Source organism: Calypte anna, chromosome 9 (genome assembly GCF_003957555.1).
Source record: "Calypte anna isolate BGI_N300 chromosome 9, bCalAnn1_v1.p, whole genome shotgun sequence".
In the NCBI taxonomy this organism is placed as follows: domain Eukaryota; kingdom Metazoa; phylum Chordata; class Aves; order Apodiformes; family Trochilidae; genus Calypte; species Calypte anna.
Genome location: NC_044255.1, coordinates 8343375 through 8363696, shown reverse-complemented (window position 1 = coordinate 8363696; position 20322 = coordinate 8343375). Strand labels below are relative to the sequence as shown.

General features: G+C 45.0%; 2 protein-coding genes across 6 annotated transcripts in view; both read right to left on the bottom strand.

Moving 5' to 3' along the window:
• Positions 1 to 848: 848 nt before the first annotated feature.
• LOC103525996 (vitamin K-dependent protein C) lies at positions 849 to 6783 on the bottom strand. Its single transcript, XM_030456320.1, has 9 exons — positions 6704 to 6783; positions 5635 to 5718; positions 5116 to 5276; positions 4167 to 4191; positions 3514 to 3624; positions 2485 to 2625; positions 1941 to 2050; positions 1084 to 1201; positions 849 to 859 (listed from the first exon to the last, which is right to left on the bottom strand). The coding sequence occupies exons 2-9, from the start codon at positions 5699 to 5701 to the stop codon at positions 849 to 851; spliced, it is 744 nt and encodes a 247-aa protein (XP_030312180.1). The 5' UTR covers positions 5702 to 5718; positions 6704 to 6783.
• Positions 6784 to 11185: 4402 nt separating this feature from the next.
• DGKD (diacylglycerol kinase delta) overlaps positions 11186 to 20322 on the bottom strand; it is a 55859-nt gene continuing 46722 nt past the window's right edge. For all 5 annotated transcript variants that reach the window (XM_030456266.1, XM_030456267.1, XM_030456269.1 and 2 more), the window contains 7 exons: positions 18632 to 18783; positions 17773 to 17884; positions 17514 to 17606; positions 17027 to 17146; positions 16573 to 16690; positions 15177 to 15307; positions 11186 to 14038 (listed from right to left, as the gene is read on the bottom strand). In XM_030456266.1, coding sequence (XP_030312126.1) covers positions 13949 to 14038; positions 15177 to 15307; positions 16573 to 16690; positions 17027 to 17146; positions 17514 to 17606; positions 17773 to 17884; positions 18632 to 18783 — 816 coding nt within the window. In that variant the 3' untranslated portion in view covers positions 11186 to 13948. The remainder of the gene's footprint in view (positions 14039 to 15176; positions 15308 to 16572; positions 16691 to 17026; positions 17147 to 17513; positions 17607 to 17772; positions 17885 to 18631; positions 18784 to 20322) is intronic.

Genomic DNA, 20322 nt, shown 5'->3' with positions numbered 1-20322 from the left:
TAGCAGAGTGAGAGAAATTCCAGGCCCTATTTCTGACCATCTTTACTTACCCCAACTTTATGCGTGAGATGCCTCTTGAGTTTCACTTAAGATTACAAAAATATATCTTCCCAAATCAGGGTTCCCAAGCGATGACACTTTTCTTCACCCACTGAAAATGGGTGATTTGGATTTGGATAGCACAATTCTCTTGACAGCTCATACCCCTTCTTTCTTCACTGCAGAGAGTTCTCTGGGCATGGCTACTCCAGCTGGAAACTTGTCTGACTGCACAGGTCTCTACTAAGACTTTCAGTATGAGGCCAGGGTGGAGTAATTGAAGTGCAGCCTCAGCTGTTTCCCCTAGTTACCATCTTCCCACTGACCTGTCCCCTTCAAGTTACTCTCAAAGCTACTTCTAGCACTGCAGAGTATTAAAAAACAATGTCTGAGAGCTGCTTTTCCCCTAAAACATTCCAAGATCCTTTACAAAGCAAAATGCACATTTCTTTTTCTTGGGCCTCACTAAAACTAAATAAACATATTGACAATCACCTAAAAAGGAAGAACACTATTTACTAGTAACTGGAAAGGTTTGGAAATGTGTAGTCTGTACACATGCCCAAAGTACCACATTCACTTCAATGTCCTGATGTTGCCACAGATCTTCTCAAACTCAAGAGCAGCTGTGGCAGTGAGGGCAGTGCTGCTATTCCAGAGCACCTCTTCACCGCAACTCTCAAGTAATGGTGGTCAACTATATGAAAAGGCAGGAATGTATTGGGATGACCTTGAATATTTTCATACACAAACAGAAGAGACCAATTATTTCTACTTTAGAGACACAGCAGTGTGCAGAAGATATCAGCTCACTTCCATACTAAGGTTGAAAGTAGATCAGATGAAATCAGATTTTTACTTAACTTTTTTGTTTTCTGCTAGGATGCATATTAAATACTTCCTAGACAACCCACTCCTACAACCAAGAAGGACTTTTGTCTTTATAACCTGCTGGTCTTTCCCCTGAGATGATAAACCTTACGAACTGAAGAGTTATATTAAAAAAAAAAACCCAAACAAACAGGGACAGACTTTTTTCCATACCAACTCTTACTTTGAGCCCCTCTTCTGTCTCAGTGCAGTGTGCTGCCGTTAGGACCCAAGATGGATGGATGAGAACACCCCCACACAGAAATTTCCCTTTCCTACTTTGCAGCATCACCTGAAAAAAAAGCCAAAGAGCAGTCTGACATAGCATGGAGCATGGCTCCCAAAATACCATGCACATTCTTCTTGGTGTCTGCAAAATGCTCAGACAAATCAAGCACCAAAGCATGTCACATTCATTGAATCCAAACCTCTACAGGGCAAAAGCACTACAAATAAGGTCTCTGTGGAACATCTACAAAGAAATCCTGGATATTCATCCTGAACGAGGACTGGCTTAATCCAAATCAGCATGGGACAATGCAAAGAAGCACTTTGGTACTTCAAAGCTTTAGACAGGGAGCTCCAATGAGGTGATCATACTTTTGTCCACAGCACACCAAAAGACCATGAATCACCTCAGGCTGTAGGTCTCATGCTGTGGAATAAAAGGGTTCTCTTTGACATTAAAGGCACATTGTGAACCATAATGCACTTTGGTACTTCAAAGCTTTGAGACATGGAGCTCAAATGGAGGGAGAAGATTCCCTCACCCTCCCACCCTAAGGCTGTCACAGTAGCTGGAGCATGCATCATGCAGCACAAGCTGAAGCAATTATGTGGCCTTCTCCAGAATAGAGCTTCAGAATAGGCAGGTGTCACCACTATCCTCTCTCTTGATGTTGGCAAGGCAAAGTGAAAAGCTTGTCAATGGGGAGTCCTAACACAAGCTATTTTTTTCTTGTTACTTCAACTTTTGGGTTCAACTTTTGAGCCTCAACCACGTGTGACTGAAAAGACCTTTCTCTCCTTACCTGCCAAGGACTGCCTCCTCTTCTTCCTGTTTTCCCCTCAATGAGCCGAATATTCAACCCTTCTATGGTGTCAACGTAGTCCGTTTTCACTCTTCCACAGGGGAACTCCACTACAGGAAATGCAGAGAAGTTATTGAGCAAAGACCCAATACAAAACCTTTTTCTAAAACATTCCCTCCATCTCAAACCTCAGCAATACTCTGAAGTGCCATCATGGGTGTCCCTCAGCACTTTGCAGTCTCCTGATTCCCCAGCATATCTCCATGAGGAAAACACAGGGTAATGGCCATAAAATGGGTATGGAGTTGGGAAACGCAGGTACAGAGTTACTCTGCACAGAATGGATGTTTTGAAAACTAGGACAAAGCACACTGGGGACAATTAGAAACACAGAATCATTGGTTGGAAAGGACCTTTCAAGATCACTGAGTCCAGCCATGAGTCCTACACCACCTTAACCACTAAGTCATCTCCCATAAAGCCCTCTTACTTCACATTCGAACAATCTTTTGCCAAATCTGGACTAGGAATATCCTCTTCTTACCTACAGGCTTGCACATGGTATGGTCATTCATCAACTGGTAGCCAGAAGCACAGCTGCACGAGCGGCCCTGGTTGGCAGGGTCATCCTTGCAGAAATGTTCACACCCTCCATTATTGACAGAACAGTTGGTGTATTTGACCTCTATGAAAAAAAAGGAACAGCAAGAAAGACATGAGAAGCTGCAAAGCCAAGGAGTCACAAGATGGTAAAGCTGACAAAATTCAAATGAGCAACAGATGACAGTGGATTTGGGATGACACTTGAGGGCTTTGGAGGGCATGTAGGCCCTGAAACAGCAGAGACCCTTGGACCAGAATAACGCAGTAGGGAGATGGAGAAAGCAGAGATTACTGTCAGGGCAGGCAGAGTGGAGAAGAGAAAATTCACTGCCACTGAGTGCAGGTCACTTCAAAGTGCTGATGATAAATGACATGCATGCTCATATCTAAATTCACTACCCAGCTTTTGTCCAAGGAAGAAATGCCAATAAAGTATCTGCAGTGGATTGTTTTCTCCCCTATGTTAAGAAAAACAAACCCCACCATCATCCCTGTGCTGACAGTTATAAAGTAGCTCAAAAACTTGTTTTACAGAATTATTTCCATGATTTTTGTAAAACTTAAGATATCTCAGATCTTCACACTTCTCCAATGGCAACACAGAGTTCATTTTGCTTTAGACAAGCAAAGATAACCCTCAGAGCCTCAAGCCTTTGGGCAGCTGGTTTCCATCCACCAGCATTGTCCTCCTTGGTTGGTAAGCAGTAGGGGCACTCTAGGAATGATGGAGACAGGAACACTGCAGTTTGGGAGCAGCAAGATGGGAGGGAAAGATCTCACAGAATCTCTCTCTCACAGCATCTCTCTCTCTCTCACATCATCTCTTTCTGTGTCTCTCTCCCTCACAGGATAAATCTCTCAAAAGATGAATCCTCTCTCTCACAGGATGAATCTCATAGAATCTCTTTCACAGGATCTCTCTATCACAGCATCTCACTCCCAACTGTCACAGTTATAAAGGCAGCATTACCATAATTGCACAAAACCCCCTCCCAGCCTTTGTTACAGATGCATGAAAATGTCCCAATGTTGTCCTTGCAGATCCCATTGGAACAAGGCTGTGGGTCACACTGATCTCCATCTGCAACAGAGGCAGGAAAACTCTGAATCACACCGAGCTCACAGATCAACCATTGACATCTACTGACCCTCCCCAGGTTGCCAAGCATATCCCCAATCTTCTGCACCCAAATGTTGACCCCTCCACAGTGTCAGTCCAGAGCCAAGGGCATCTTGTGCGTTCTGAATCACAGCTGGAGAGCGAGTGAGGTGTGCAGAGGGGGAGAAAGAACAAACCCTGAGGCAGACAGGGCAGGAGCATGTTACTGCAGGAGTAAAGAGCACATGGTGGGGCTCCTCTCTTTGGACCACGTCAGGCAGGGTTAGAGCACCAGAGTGCACTTTGACCAGTGCCTTTGTTCTGGGGAGATGACTGACAACAGGCACAGGTGCACCTCAAGTGTTTTAGGATGGTTGCTTGTATGGTAGGACAGGAAAGCATTCTGTGCACATCCCAGATAAGGGAGAATGGGAATTCGAATCAGTTACATGGCAGCAGGCAAGCTGTGTAGCAGTTACTCTTGGGGAAACACAGAAAAGTGATTAGGAAAGCCTTTCACTTACCTACGTACTTGCTCCAAAAATTTAGCTGTGGAGAAACAAAACTTATATTAAGGCTAGAAGTAGATTTTTAACACATGAGGGCTTTAAAGTGCAACATAGCCTTGGCCAACAGAGCACAGCACCCTAGCTAACAGCATCGCTCTCATGCTTCTTAACAGTGCAGTGACTGGCACTACAAACCATCAAAACTGGCCAACCCAGATGCCGATGTACTGCCTGTACTCCCTGCCCACCAGCACCACAACCCCTCGGCATCCCCACAGCTTGTCTCTTGTCACCCACTGCCGGGTTAAGTCAGGGAGCACAATTCATTTGTGCCCAGTTAGATGAAACATGGGCTCTGTACAGACAGCCCCTACTCCACCATGGGGACTGAGGGACAGCAAGGACTTGATCATTCCATGTGGCGAGACTAGTCTGTTAACACAGCAAGAAAAAGGCTAAGCCAACACAACTGGATGTGGAAAGCAGCAGAAATCAGTGACTTTGACAATAAAGGTAGTGTCCAATGGGAAAGATGAGGTTTGGAGAGAGAGGACCCAGTGATAAGAGGAACGACCGTCAGCACAGGTGGGAGACTGGGGAGGTACAATGAAAAGCAGCCAGGGCTGGCAAATGGACAACAGAGAGAAAAGGACTGGAAGTACTGGGAAAAATTCAGTGGCAGCGAGAACAGCCAATAGGGTTACCCAGCTGGGACCTAAACCTCACCATTAGGTGAGGTGGGACATGCATGAGCAGCCAAGTTTTGTGGCCCATACAGGTGGTACTTGACAATCACCATAACACCATTATAATTGAAAGCAATGCCTACACCTCAGGAGTCAAGAGTGATCCATGGTCAGTGCTGACAGCAAGTCTCTTATGCCTTGGACTGCAATACTTCAGAAAAACAAACAAGTGATAGGTTATATCCCACATCCTTTAAAAAAAAACAAAAACAACTTACTGTTGCCTCCTTGGTTTCAAATATCTCACTGGCCTCCTCAAAGTCACATTGCTCTTCAATGCACTCACGCTCCAGAGAGCCAGGTTTGACCTCCTCTAGGAAAGAGTTTGCCCGTTTCTGTATTTTCAGGACTTGGTTTGCATCTTTGTTGCTGTAAAATACTGGAAGCCAAAATGTGAAAGCACAAGCTGGCAAAAGAGCTGGCTGAAAACTGGCAGTGGTCCCTCCCTATCCAAAGGAAGGGAAGGGGGCAAGCCCAGGCCTCCGCCCTGGGGACTGAGGCACCTCATAGGGCTGCTCCTGGGGGTGGGGACCAAGCAGCCATGGCAGCCCAGTGCCTGGGAACCTCTGCTGGAGCAATTCAAATCCCCCTAGTGAAGGTTGGACTAGAGAATCCTTTAGGTCCCTTCCAACCTGGCATGCTGATGATTCTAACAAGAACGACTCCAGACACTCCCAGAAATGCACTTGCAGTGCCTGGAGAGAGGGGTGAAGGGTACCTCTGAAACAAGAACTTACTTGAGGTACTACAGACTGGCAAGGAGCTGGCAGCCAGCAGCATCCCTACGGTGAGGAGCTTCCACATATTGCAGCAGGAGTCACCTAAGGGAGAGAAGGCAGGTGTGGAGGGGTCGTGCTGCCCAGCTGCAGACCCTCCTACAGATGGTTCCTGTGCAGCCAGCTCCCTCACTTGCTTCTGGCAGAGCAGCTGGCTTGCTGAATGCTGTGACTGCCATGACTGCCTCTTTGATTTCTGTTCCCTCACTCCTTTCCACCATCAGCAGGTCCTGAGAACACTGCTTGCCTGCCCTCACACCCTCCCCTTGTCACCAGCTCTTTTTGACAAGCTTTCAGTTTCATTCAAGCAAGCTGTGCTGTGAAGCCCCCAAGGATACAATACTTCTGAAGCACTTACTGCTTTTAGTCAGTGGGAATCAGCGTGATCTATCCTTCTGCCATGAGCCCTGCTGGAACTTAGTTAATCCCTAACTTCAGGTATTTACTTTTCAGAGTGACATGAAGTGCTTTCTTTTTAGTCATTAAACAAACAGTTCTTCAGAGGGAGCTCGACAATTTACATGCACGCAGGAGAAAAGTGGAACCCCTAGGCATCCTCTTCTCTCTTTTTCAAAACTGTTTTTCTTTTGACTCTCTGGCAAGTAGAAATGGCTGTATTTGCTTTGCAAGCACAGCCACCCAGTGCCCAGGTACCTTGAGGAGATTCCATCACCTCCTCTCAGCACACAGCCACCAAAAGGAAGATGTGTTTAAGAGTCCTCCCACTCTTCTGCCTCATCAAAGGTCCCACCACCAAGCAGCCAAGGCAACAAGCCCCTCTCACAGACAGGAGCAGGCAGTGCCTGCCCCAGCAGCTGCCCCCGGGGAGGAGGCTGGGCAAGAAGCTTGTGTCAGTATGCTCCATCTTCTGGTGTACTGGATTAGGTCTTACCAGCACAAAATCTTCTATTAGATTTTGAGTGTTAACCTTTTAGAGAGCAAGAACAATCCTTTTCTGAACTTCTATTGCATCAGAGATGGTGTAGAGCTCTGCAAGCTGTTCAGCAGGTGACACCATCCTGCGAAATACCTGTGCAACTATGTGTCCTTTGGGACCCTTCATGGGAGAAAGTGCCACCAGGTGCTGGGAAAAGATGAGTCTCCCCAGGACCTTAGCTCACATCCACTGACACTGTTTAGCAGGGCTCTGACTGTTTATAAAACCTATTTTTTTTTCCTCTAACAAACTTGGCCATGAACTCTCTTGAAAACATGCTCTCTTTAAACACAAAGTTACAAAGTTCATCAATTTTGGACTTGTTCTAAAAAAAAACAAAAAAAAACTGTGGCAACCAAATTGCAACTGGGGAAGATGTGTGCACTGTGAAACTCTACTGATATTTTCTTTATCCTCGGTTCAGCCATTCAATAAGAAAACTTCATCTAAGATTAATGATAACAGATTTTTGCTGGAAATAAAGGTTATGGAAGACCATTTTAATGTAAAAAATAACACTGAGGACCTCTCTAAATCACCTTCACTAAAAGAATGGCAATTTTTCTTAGGGCTAGAAAGTGAAGAGGAGAAAACAGAAACTTGACAACAGGTTGGCAAGATAAGAGGCTGAACATAATTTTCATTGACACTGTGAAGAGTTTTGATTCACAGTGTGTTACAAAGAGGTATTAATAAGCAAAAGAAATCACCTCTCTGAAGTAAAAGAAGTACCATGGATCTTTCATATTTCATAGCTGAAAGATAAACCCCCTACAACCTGAAGGGAAAGACCACACCAGACTACACGCTTTGTTCTTGGTTGCCTGTGTATAAAAAAGCCAAAAGCTTTGGTTTTCCTTCTTCTAAGAGGAAAGCTTGTGGGAAAACTTTCAAATGTATTCTCAGTCTTTAGCTTCTTGTCTAGGAGTGATGAATCCCTCCTCTAGATTTTCTCCAAATTGAAACTGTTGAGAATGTAAATTTCCATAAATTAATTAAATTGTAGACAGATGTAAATTTTGATATCGAGGGGAACCGAGGTGGTGAAGCCACAAGGTTTCAAAACCATAGCTCTCCAGTGATCAATCTTGTGTTGCATCCAGCAGTTCCTCCTGCTTCACTTTTAACAGCTAGGATTTGTAACAAGCCCAAATCTGAGTATATTTCACTGTGCAATCAAAGCACTAACCCTACTTCCCCAATGCACAGTGGAGATTCTCCCTGCAGCAAAGCACTACACCAAGTCCTCCGTATCCTCTTAGGTACTGATTTCTTGCATGATTTTTGTAGAAACGTATTTTCTGAGCCATCTCTCCCCATGAACCATCTGAAATGAGACAGCAAGTTCTGAACAGGCATTGAAAAGGGACAGACAGGCTGATACACACAGTGCCAGACAAACCAGACTGCTCTTGCTCCCCTAGGAAACCAAGCTGAAATACCCTTGGGCTGCTCTTCTTCAAAGAAAAGGTCCTTGGAGGCCAAGGTTTTGGGTGGCTCACACATGAGCTCCACCTGCTCCAGGTCCTCCTGAAGTGCACCCACCAGCCAACACACTCCAGAAGAACATGGGGCTGAACACTGCCCTTCCCTGCTGCCTTGTGGAAAAGCCTGGGGCCACAACTGACTCGGGTTTTACCCTGAAGTCAACAGAAGTGGAGTGTTTTAGGTCATATGCAAACTCTCCCATCCCCTCCTTTCTTGTGAAGACAAAGATGTCCTCCCCACCAGGTCATCTGGTCAAACAGCCAAATACTGCAACTCTCCAGACAGAAGTTGCTAGGGAAGTGCCATGTCTTTCATCTATTACTGACACAAAATGTCACATTGCACAGCTCTTCATTCCCCCTGCGTGACAATTAAACATTTTAAGCTGCTCAAGGCCCAGATGGTGGGTGCAGTTATTCATCCCAACAAGGCCCAAAGCAGCCACACAAGGAATTTACCTTATGACCCTGATGCTGCTTTACAGGTAAGGAATGACAGGGCTTCTAAACCTGTTCCTTTCTGGTGCTGCCCATTAAGTGGGACCAGATGCTCTCAACTTCTCAACTCTTCTGATGTTTTACACTGCACTGAAAAAAAACACCCCACACATGAAAAAGCCCAATCCCACAACACACAGGACAGGGGGAAGAGCAGCAGAAGACATTTAAATCCCCCTCTCATTGGTACTTTAAGACCTTTGCAGCACACCTCTCTCCAAATCTGCTCCACCCTCCCAAGATCCATTAGGTAATTATCAAACCAAGAGGGTGGCATCCCTGAGCAGGGGGTGTGATACCCCAGCAATGATGCCCTGAGTGGGGCAAAGAGTTTCTTGTTCATTACTCCTGCCATATATAAAAAAATCAAAACCAAAAACACAACAGAAAAAACCCCAAAACACCCCAAATGACTGGAATCAGAGGAGTAATCACATATTCCATCTCTCTGCTCCGAATCCTTTGCATGTTTCCTGTAGTGCTGCTTAATGCAGAGCCTGAAGCTCAGAGACACTGCATGTGTGAGCAAAGGCAATAATTTTTCTCTTCTCCGTGATACTAGGACCAAGTAACCAACATTTGCACAACTAGTTTTAGCATTTTCATCTTGCAACAGTATATAACATTACTAGGGCTTCTTATGTTCCCATCAACTACATCGATTACTTCCTCCACACAAAGTAAATTCTTCCCTTTTAACTATCAGTACAAAGGTCTTTTTCAAACAGAAAATATTCACAACCATTACAAGTTACTTTCTACTTACTTTCAGCAGCACTGTGGAACTGCAACCATCCTGTTGAACTCATCTGCTGAATGTTTCTTGACAGCATCTTATGAACTCATCAATATATACAGGTGGAGAAGAAAGCTCATCACAACCTATCTATGGGCTGCTCACCCAAACATCTCCACATCTTTTAGTTTCAAGTTTACACGTCATTTTGTCAGTCAGTTTCTACCTTTCAGGAGGAAATTAATTTCTCCCATACAGTTTCACTTATTCCAGTTATCAAATGTATCACCTGCAACAAACTGCATGCACAGAGGCCCAAGCAGAGTAGACAAACAACTGTTCCCTTGGGCACTCACCACCATGACCAGGAAAAGGTGGTCACACCTCCTGACAAGAGATCTACAAACACCCAGAGGGAGGTATCTACCAAATGCCCTGCTGAGTTTCTGAGTGCTTTCCCACCTCGCTGGGGGTTTGCAGATAGTGGAGAACGCAGACAGTGGATTGGGATGAGCAGCAGTAGAACCACCATGTTTGATGCATCTTTTCTTTTGTTCACTGCAGAGCTACAGGTACTAAAAATAAACTACATGATGTCTTCTACTCCATGCCAATGAAACCAGCACAAAAGAATGCTACAAAACTCATCTTCAACAATCACATTCATTGTTTCACTCCTCTCTGAGGAACAGCTCTGAACTTCTCATGCATCTCAGGATAAAGCCATTTTATCACAGCACAAATTTTTATTAGGTGTTTCTCACCAGAGGGGCACTGCAGCCCTCTCAAACAATGAAATCAGTAACCGAGAATCTTTACTGGAAGCTCAGAAACATGTTTACTTTATATACAAGAAAAACTCATTTACAACAATCAACAGTAAGCTATGTACAAAAAAAAAAATAATACAAGAGACATTTCCAAGGTAATCACTGTATAAATTAACACAATAAATAGGAGGGAAGCAGGTCCCATTCTTAAGGCACAAAACCTTCTTCCCAAGACTGTACAGGGATTCAGTTGCTTCCCTATGCTTTTGACAAGGTCACAGGAATGGCGGGGAGACCCCTGAGGAAAAATGGTCAGTGGAGGATGACAAAGACATGCAGTCACTGCTGACAGCTGTAGAAAAACATAATTTTTCATCCTTTTTTTTTTTTCTTTTCTTTTACAGTACACACATCTTAAGATACAAAATATTTTGTGTAAACAGTCTTTTTTTTTTTTTTTAATCACATAGACAGTATGCACACTTTTAAATAATACTAAAAAAAAAAAAACAGGAGCAAAGCTCTTCATATGATTTGGACGCAGAAACATTCCCAAGACTGGCATGGAAAGCCTGGGCAGAGATGGAGGCTCTCTTGTGCTGGCTGACACCTCTGGGTACAGAGTGGCACAGGTCCCCTCTGCTGCCAGGAGCCAGCTCCTGCTGCAGCCAAGGATGCCTGTGCCCAGCACGTGGGCCCACAGGTGGAACCAGGCTGCACAAGCCCCCACAGCACTCCAACCTCCCTCAAGTCTCCATCGTACACTCGACCGCTGAAACCAAACATTGTAATGTGGGGTAGGCTATCCCCCAGAAGTTAAATATCCAGGATAGTGCCTGAAAGTGAGACAACATACTGAAACCTCTTCCTAGCAGAAGAAACGATGTGCCCAGCTCACTGCCCATGCTGTCCCAGCATCACTGCCAAAAGTGAGGAATGACAAACAGAACGTGCCACATGGCTTTCAAGCATCATGGTTTAAAAGACACAACATAGGTGTGGCATGTGCAGTTCTAGCTTCTCTCAAGCTGGTGTTTTACCTGAGACTGCAAGAAAGTATCTTTTTTTTTTCTTTTCCTTTCTCTTTTTGGCAATGCAGCAGATTTTTTTACTGTCTAATTGCCCTTCCTGAATTTCTCTCCCACTAAACACTACTGGATGCAGAAGGAGGAACTCGGAATAATGTAACCAGAAATTCAGCCTGGCTCCCTATTTTGCAGATAGCTCTCACTGATGCTGGACACAAATTGTCCTCATCTATTCCCAAAATCTCTGCAATAAAAATTCTGCATCATTCCCAGTCAGACACAGAGCTACAACCCTTTTGGAGATGTAAACCTTAATACATATTCAAAGGCACTCAGGTTACATGTGGATCGCATTTTCTCGCTCTTAAAAGAAGGTAGAACTCCCTCCTGGCCTCCAGTAAGCAATAGACAGGAATATACTGGCTGTGAACCCTTTGATAAAATGTGCAAATAGACAGAAAGGATGGGAAACCATCAATGCAAGAGATCCTAAAAGTAAAATAAATGAAGGCTGGTGTCCACAGGCATCCCTGCTCATAGCAGATGGCTAATGGCTGCAAGGGCTCTTCAAATATGGCATGAATTAAGGACAATGTCTTAATCTACAAACCCTTTGGATTTCCCTGTTCTTCTGAGCAGGAAAAGTAGAGAGGAACTGTTTCTACCAAGCCAAGAATTTAATCCCCTAGGAATTATGAAAGGCAAGTGCAAGCTGTTAATGCCTGGAGGAAGATCACAGCAAGAACACCTCCTTCACCATGCCCAGGAACTAAAAAAAAAAAAAAAAAAAGAGATCTAACCATGCCCCTGCTGGGGACAGGCAGAGAGGGCTGCACCTTACTGTCACCACTGAGGGTGGCTGCATCCTGGAGCTCTCCTCAGGGGAGGTTCCTCCTCATTCCCATGCAGAGCAGATACTGGTCTGTGCCTCAACAAGCAGGTGGAAAAATACAGCATGTCTACATTTCTTACTTACCTAATACCTCAGAAATTCAACACTCTGAGGAGGGGTGGTACTTATAAAGAAAAAATACAGCTGTGGAAGCAATTGCCAGTGAAGAGATGGGAGAAACAAAGTTGGGGCAAAGCTGAACAGATTTCTTGCTCAGTCCCCACATTATTTATACCACAAATTTTGCTAGCTTGATCAGGCACATTTAATCTTCTGTTAACTTCTCATGGGGAAACCCTGTTACTCACTAGGCTGAAACACATGGGTGAACAACACTAGTTAAAAGCAGATAGGGAGAGTCAGAGTGATCTTTGGTGAAATCTTAAAGAATGCAATGGCATTTGCCCAGCTTGAAATCAGCCCATAACCTTTTAAGGCTGACACGTCTTTACATGAAATAACTTGAATGATTTTTTTTTAGGCTAGAGAGCTGATGTCACTTTGATGAAATCTCTACCAATAACAAAGAACAATATCAAGCCCTTTTTCTGTCTGCAGCCATAACCAGGCAGGTGCCACTCAGCAATAATAAAAAGTAAATACATACAAAACAACAGGGTAATCAAAAATTCCTGTTGCCTCTCCAGCCTCACAGCACTAAAGCACTAAATGTTCCCAAATTCCCTTTGCAGTGAAAAACATGGCAATATAACTATGCATGCTGGTCTTCAGGCTCCAGCAGTCACCCACTTTGGGTCAGAGAATTCAGTGGCAATTTGAAGGATGACTAGGAATGCTGATTCAGAGGCACTAATTTTTCTACTCTCCACTGCTGGTGGTACCAAAGGCAATTTACCAACCTGGTCAGTAAAAATCCTCCTTCTTTCAGTGCTCTTATAGAAGCTCTGATGTCCGACAGCACATGATATACATATCTCAGGGCCACCCTGAGATATGTTAACCCAGGAGGACTGAGCAGCCCTAATGTTTTGGGTATCCACCTTTAAGTGAAGGAGCAAGGCAGGAAGAGAGGGAAGGCAAGCAGAGATGGAGGAAACTGTTCCATATCTCACAGCCCAACCAGCTAGTTAGTGTCCTCTTTCATCTGGTCTCCTGAAGATCAGTTCAGAAGGTGGAATGTCAGAGGCGATCTCCTGTCATCTGGCTCTCCAGAATTCTGTATTTTCTTACCACCAGGACTTTCAGTTTGTGATGCCTGAAAGCCTAAGGGTTGTACCATTGCCTCCTGCTGGAAGAGAAGTGCCAGGCCCAGCAGAAGACCCCTCAGGCTGGTGTGAACTGCTGTTTGAACCAAATGCATTGTTTGTTGCAAGGCAGAAGTGAGTGAGAATCACTGGGTATTAAGTGGCAAGAGGTCTGGACTGGCTCTGAATTTCTGATTCAAATTGCATGCAATTACAGGTGCATTAAAAAGGGATTAGTAAGACAAAAGGACAAGCTCTGTCCCACTTAAATGCTCTAAGATACAGGTATGACACCCAAATGAGCAGAAGGGTTTTGGGTAGGAGAAGACTGTCAGATGCTCCTGAACTAGGACTGGCCAAATAAACTTTTGCCCTGAATTAATTCTACTGTGATGAAGTTATCCATGAAAGGTAGCTGTGTTGCAATCCTCAGGAGTCCTGTGCTGCCACTGGAACCAGAACTTCCCAAGCTGGAGGTCATGGATCTCCAAACAGCAAGTGACTTCTCCTCTGGGAGCTCTGCCTGACCACAAAGAAGGTTCCTCTCGACTGGATGCAGCTGTACCCCACAGGAAAAAAAGGTAGCACCATGCTAGGTTGATAGGAGCTCTGAACAGCTGCAGGTTGGCTGTTCAGCAGAGACAGTCAGGAGCACAGCTGCTCTGTGAGGTGACTGCTGTGCAGTTAGGGGGAATGGTAGACACATGCTGTGAAAACAGAGGCTAAACCTCGCTGGCAGGAGTACTCCGGCTCAGCTCCTTGATCCCGTGCAGTATTCTCTTCATGTGACCCACTTTGGTCACACCCAGGTCCTGGGAGAAAAGAGAAAACCTTAGCTTAGGAGAAAGGCAAGGGGGAAATTCCAGGTGGCTAAGAGATGGTTACAAATTAGTCAGCCAGTTATAAAGAGAGGAAGAAACCAGCCAGGAAGACTACAAGCCTAATGGTTATTTAAGGAACCTCAAACTGTGTGTCAAAAGGGTATCAGAGCATGACAGGGGTATGAGCAGGCACAGAGCAATGGGAAGAAACAACAACAGACCATTAGCCAGAAATGCAAATGCTTTGACTGTTAAAGGCCAAAGCAAGAGGAAGCAGAAGAACATCCAATTCTCATGGGTCTCAGGTAGGAACCAACATGCAGAGGAACCAACCAGTCACTGGTCACATCAGCTACAGGTGTGAACGCTTGGGTACCATGCAGCGAAGCGCAGGCTGTGGCTGGAAGGCATGCAAGGTGAGCAGCTACACAGACCACAGCAACCTCAGCACAGGAAGATGGTCAAAACCACAAACAAAGATCCAGAGGGCATTCAACAAATGCCAAGCGCTACTTTACACCAAAGGTTTTTTCTGCTCTATGCAAGTCACCAGAATGATGACACAAGTCTCTTGCACATACAAAGAATTATCACTTTCAGTTTTTCTCTGCAGAAAAAGCATCTCCTGGTGAGGAGATGAAAAGCTGTACCATGTGGTTGCTAAGCACTCTTTCAAAAGATTGTCTCTATCTAGTCATGGCATCAAGGACAACAATCTTTTTTTTTCTTGAAACAAGGAAGGCAATGATCTGTTTTTCCAACAACTACCACATAAGGCCCAAATTTTCCCAATCACAGCATGTGCTGCAAAGATGGTACAGGAGCTGAGAAGCTGAAAACGATTCCATTCATTAAAATCAGAGACTTTCAAGGACACTATTTGCAATCCATGTGCTGGACTGTATGACACCTCCAGGAAGCTGTGGCAGAATGGGTCTCTCAACTTGCTGTTTTATCTCCCTGCTATTAAAAACCTGGTGACGCGAAATGGTGAGAAAACAAAACAAGGCCACAATGACCCCACTTATCTTGCCAAAGCATGTGGAATGAACAGTGGGGTAGATCATCTCCAAGCACACTGAGCACAGAAAGTCATGCAGATGCAGCTGGCTATTTCTCATGAAAGTACCTTGAGGTCCCTCCGCTCGAGGTGCAGGAGCTCAGAGCCCCGGACGTCATGCCGGATGAAGATATCCTTATACTCACAAAGACTGAGATGCTCAAGCCAGGCCGCAACCTCCTCCGTTCCCCAGAGGTGAACTGTTAGAGATGGAAAAGCAGGAATGGATTGAGTACCCAGAATCCCAGAAGACAGTGAGAGATGAGGACACCACCAGCACTCGGTGCCAGACAAGGAGGGCATGCAGTACCAGAACCTCAAACCAAAGGGTGGGAGGGCAAGGACTGGTAGCACAACCAACAGTCTCAGACAAAGGAGGCAGGGCAGAGAAAGTTGAGAGGTGTTCTCTTAAGCAGAGGTTGGCTGCAGGAAAGCCAGGAGGAAGTGCATGTTCATTTTGATGGGACGAGATAAGCTTTTTAAAGTTTACCCCACATGTTTGAGTACATTCAGTGATAGTACTCTGCTTACAAAACAATAAGAGTCATAAAATATATCATGAAGACTCAAGCACAGATTAGTTTTGCTATTATGCAGCAGCACTTGTGCTGAGTAAACGAAATGGCAACCTCTGCCCCAAAGCCTGAGGGACTGAGGAAGAATTTAAACTTCAACCTGAGGGACTGAGGAAGAATTTAAACTTCCACCTTCTTGCACAGCCTCTAAGTAAGAGAACAATAAAGATCCTGTGGGAGGCAAAGAATGAGCACCAGCCTGTCAGATGGGAGACTGTACCCACAATTCCATGGCAGAGGACAGGGCCCAGTAGCCTACAGGACAGGTAATAGTTCTGAGTTTCAGAAGAAGAAAGTCATTGTAAGGAAAACATAAACCAAAAATCAACTAACCCAACTGGAGAGAAAGTGTCTTGAATGGCAATTTTTTGAGTGATGGCCAGTTTTTATCTACTGACCAGGAGGATCAAAGGTCAGGGCGCATCTGTGGTGATGCTGAACCCTGGCCAATTAGACATGAAACTTGATTAAAGCTTGAGGGAGAATCAATGAGAAAAACATCATTAACAACGTCACAGAGAATCAGCAGTGAAAAGACTGGAGTTATGCGGACTTGGGCCCCACAGTCATTTTGATACCTAAATGCCAAAATCCTCAAATTCACATGTTTAAGCATGCCCTAAAATATCCCTGAAAATGCCTGGATGGAGGTAGGATTCTTCAGAGGGCACCTCCTGTTTTTCTCAGGAGTATTTGTGTAGTACTGGGGGGGTAATGACTTAGAACAGAGCAATAAGCTACTTTGCCATGTGAAAAGGACAGACTAGACCTCCAATAAAAGGCAGTTGCATGTGAAACAAAGAGGGAGAGAAAGTGAGAGGAAAGAGACAAGAACAGTGGTGTGACCACACTGGTGAGACAGAGACACAACGAACAAATAGACTTGGTACCAGGCAATCCCATGCTACTATGAGTCTCCTTATTTTTGTTGTTCTTCTCCTTTTTAAACTTGGTCACCAGCCGAAATTTGCCACTGCGACTGCGTTTAGAATAATCCAGCATCTGGTTCTAGAAGAACAAAAAGGGACAATCAGGTAAATGGTCATAAATTGATTGGAATGAACCAAGAACAAGCAGTACTGACATGCTCAGCTACATGACTTTGTAAGAGAGGGAAGAAAAAAAATAATTCTGATCAAGACTGGAAAGGAAACAGAGAAAGTTGATCCCATGTCAGGCAAGGTACTTTAGCAGGAAATTAGTTCCTTTAGCCCAAGGGAGTCAAGTTTCCTTCTTAATGTTTTTTTCTCACATCATTCATACTTTTCCACAGGAAGTCAAGCACTCAGAGCCAACTAGTGAAAAAGAGACGGGCTAGGGAAATAGACCCTTGGTCCTCCTTACTTCCTCATCGCAGGGCTCCATCAGCTGCCACAGCCAAGGGATGTCTGCCAGTTTCCTCAGCTGGAGGTCCATGTCTGCCAGGGCTGCTTGGAGCTGCTCCTTCTGGGGAGGATCTAACTGCTGTATCAGAAGTAGAAGCAAGGCAGAGTTAAAAGCCACATGGTGGAACACGCAGTCAGGTCCTCACTGTGACATTACTAGCTTATAAAGCAATTCCTCCTTTTAAAAGGAACTGGAGAGCAGTCACTCTGCCCAGACATTACCAAGTTAACAATTTTCATGTTTTCTGAGCTCTAAACTCCATGCAAGCTAGCCTGACTGCTCATCATGCCTATGTAGCAATACCAACCTAATTCCGTAATTATAACATATAAACTTAACTGGTCACAAAGACAAGAAGACCAAGACCAACAAAATTTTGCTTGCTGAGACAACAGCATGAGAAGAAAGTAAGTGAGAGGCTGCTTTACTCCTCTGTGCTTCTTACCAGTGCCATCTTGCCTGCCAGCAGCAGCTCAGTCTCATTGTGCAGGGCTTTGACATTATTCACCATCTCTACAACAAGGCTGCAGTTCAGACCCTGCAGGGAAGCAATTCATGCACTAAGTAAGCCTGGAAATGCAGAGGTCTGAGTAGTCAAAAGGAAGAAGTCTTAGACAAGCAAGGCCTACTTTTGGTCAATCAGAAAGGAAAAACAAGAGCTACGGGAAAAGGACAAAATGGGAGATGCCAAGTGAATCAAGTACCTCTGTAGACTTGGATTTAGCGTAGACTTTGTCCATAGACTTGGAGCTGGCATTGACAGCATGGGCAAGCTCCTGTTCCATATCCTGATAGGATTGGGCTATTTCCCGAATGCTGAAGAGAGAATTACAGATTGCATCAGCATATGCTCAAAGCAGGAGATCTTTTCTGACTGGGTATCTCCTCCTCACGCCCATCTGAGTGACAAGAGCAGGGCTAAAGCCTGGGAAGGGGCACAGCCTCTGGCAAAGCTGAGTGGTGGTCCCTGCTGCTGCAGTGAGCATGCAGAGCCAAGGCAAGGCAGGCATCACAGACACAGCAACACAGTTCTGCACACAGGCTGGGATCACTCTGAAATACAACCCAGACATTTTAGTGTGGCCATGGTGATGTGAAAGGCAGCTGCACATACAGCTTAATGAACACTTCTCTGATGTGACTCTGGAAATTTTATCTCAGAGGCCAAGATAAAGGAGCTGAAGGCCTGAGTATAGGACAAGCAGGTCAGCATATGCTGACTTCTTCTAGAAGTTCCTTCTGGGTATCAGGGTTATAAGAACCCAACTTGTCATCTCAGCTCCTAGAGAGGCCTTTGTTTCACGGCTAATAAAAATCATTGATACGCAAAGATAATGGCTTCTATCAGGATTAAAGGATCCATGAAAGTACCATTTTTAACTCAGAATGACCAAAGATATTTTTTTTTTACTTCAGTCCTCAGCATAATGAACGATGTTGTCCCCAGCAACATGGACCAGCACTGCAGAGAGTGAACAGACACATCTCCAGGAATTGGGAGTACAACCAGAAGTTCAGGCACCAAAGGAGGCCTCTAGTCACCAAAAGCAAATTGAGTCCTACCTATGAATGAGAGCAGCTGCAGCTTGACCAAACTGGTTGATCTGGGTGGATTCTTCTTCAGACATGATCTCTGGTTGCAGAGAGAAAGAGGAGGGTCGGGACAACTCACACTTCTGTTTGTCCTCCCAAGACTTCAGGGTGCTCTCAAATGCCTAAAAACACAGCAAGGAAATGGTAAGATACCTTTTAAAGAGCCTACAGCAAACAATGGCTGTGCCTATGCCTGCAGAACCTGCAGATCTTGTATAGACACTTTTCATCATGGGATCAAGTAGTTTAGCTGCTTCTAATTTTGCTAATGAGCTGTTCGGGTTGAAGATTTCCATGCCACATGCTTGCCTTGGCTTAATTTGAGTGTGACAGGTGGAAAGGAAAGAGGAAGGAAACAGCAGTCATGGATCCTGGGTCTGGGTGGTCACATGAGATGACTTCAGGCTCGGTGAGGAGCACAGGCCTAAGGACAGAGATGAAGGGAGCAGGAAAGCTGGTGTCCACTGGAACATAACTGCTTTGGGGGACAACGCAAGGTTCTGGGGATATACCATTCTGCTGTGTCTGCAAGTATCTGTGAAGCCCTGGGGTAAAAGCATTCCCTCCCTTTACTGTTACTCCTACAGGGCAAAACCAGACTCTGCTAGCTCAGTGCAAGCCATCTGTTGATGAGGGAATTTGAGTTTTTCACTTTCTTTATTTTTAAGGAAACTAAATATTCCAAATCACACTTAAAAAATACTACCTAAGGTACAGGGTCACACACATGAAGAAAGGACAACACTTCATCTACTGCATGGGGCAGATTAGCTCTGTGAAAGAAGGGATGTGCAACAATGATCAAAAGGAGAGAAGGAAAACCAAGAATAAGGCCACAGTCAAGACAACAGCTGAATGTTGCTCTGCAGAACTCGAACCTCTCGTCAGCAGCAGCTCTATGCCTGCAAAACTGGGTTTGCAGGCAACCAGAAGTGAGATGGCACAATCAGAGCCACAGCTTCAGAGGCCCCAAGACACACGGCACACCCACTAGGGGTTTTTGTGTCCTCTCTACCTCTTGTGCTTTCCTCCACCTTTCCCTCCGTATCTGGGTGTTGCCTTCCCTTTTCTCCCTCCCATTTTTACAACAGGACCCTTGTTCCCCTTTGCTCTCTAGGTTATCTCCTTCAGCCACTCCTCCCCTTAAAAGTCTCAGTGTGACATTGCAGAAGCTCACTCTTCCTCCAGAAGAAGACTGTGCACACCATTCCTGCCTCCTCCTCCCTCCAACATCCACACCAATACCCACTGTTCTCTCCCAGACCAAGGGTAGGATGAGGCAACACCCAAGACTCACAACAGGGGCTTTGTAGGCTCTACCTTCACTTTCTTTTCACACCATCATACTCATAACACCCTGCCAGGGCAGGTGCCTCAGGCCTGCATCAGGCTGCTTTCCCTCTTTTCCTCTCAGCTGTTCAATCTTTTTCTTGTTATTCAGCAGGTTATTCCTTTGCAGAGGACTCTGGCTTGCTCTGGAAGCTGGGTGAATATGTGTTATCCTGGAAAGTATGAAGAGCTGCTACGAAGTAAATTGTTTACTCGTGGACAGTTACAGAGTTGGGGAGCTCACAAAGCCCATTTGTTCTACAGCAAGGTCTTTTTCCTTTCCTTTGCCTTACTACCACTCAGGAACACAGTAAAGCAGTAAAGATGCTTCC

Bases quoted from the DNA above. Each gene is read 5' to 3' on its own strand.
- LOC103525996 (XM_030456320.1), bottom strand. From the start codon at position 5,701: ATGTGGAAGCTCCTCACCGTAGGGATGCTGCTGGCTGCCAGCTCCTTG. The intron at 4,192-5,115 runs GTAAGTTGTTTT...GTTTCTCCACAG, and splicing joins TTGAAACCAAGGAGGCAACA to CTAAATTTTTGGAGCAAGTA. The intron at 2,051-2,484 runs GTAAGAAGAGGA...CATTTCCTGTAG, and splicing joins TACCATGTGCAAGCCTGTAG to TGGAGTTCCCCTGTGGAAGA.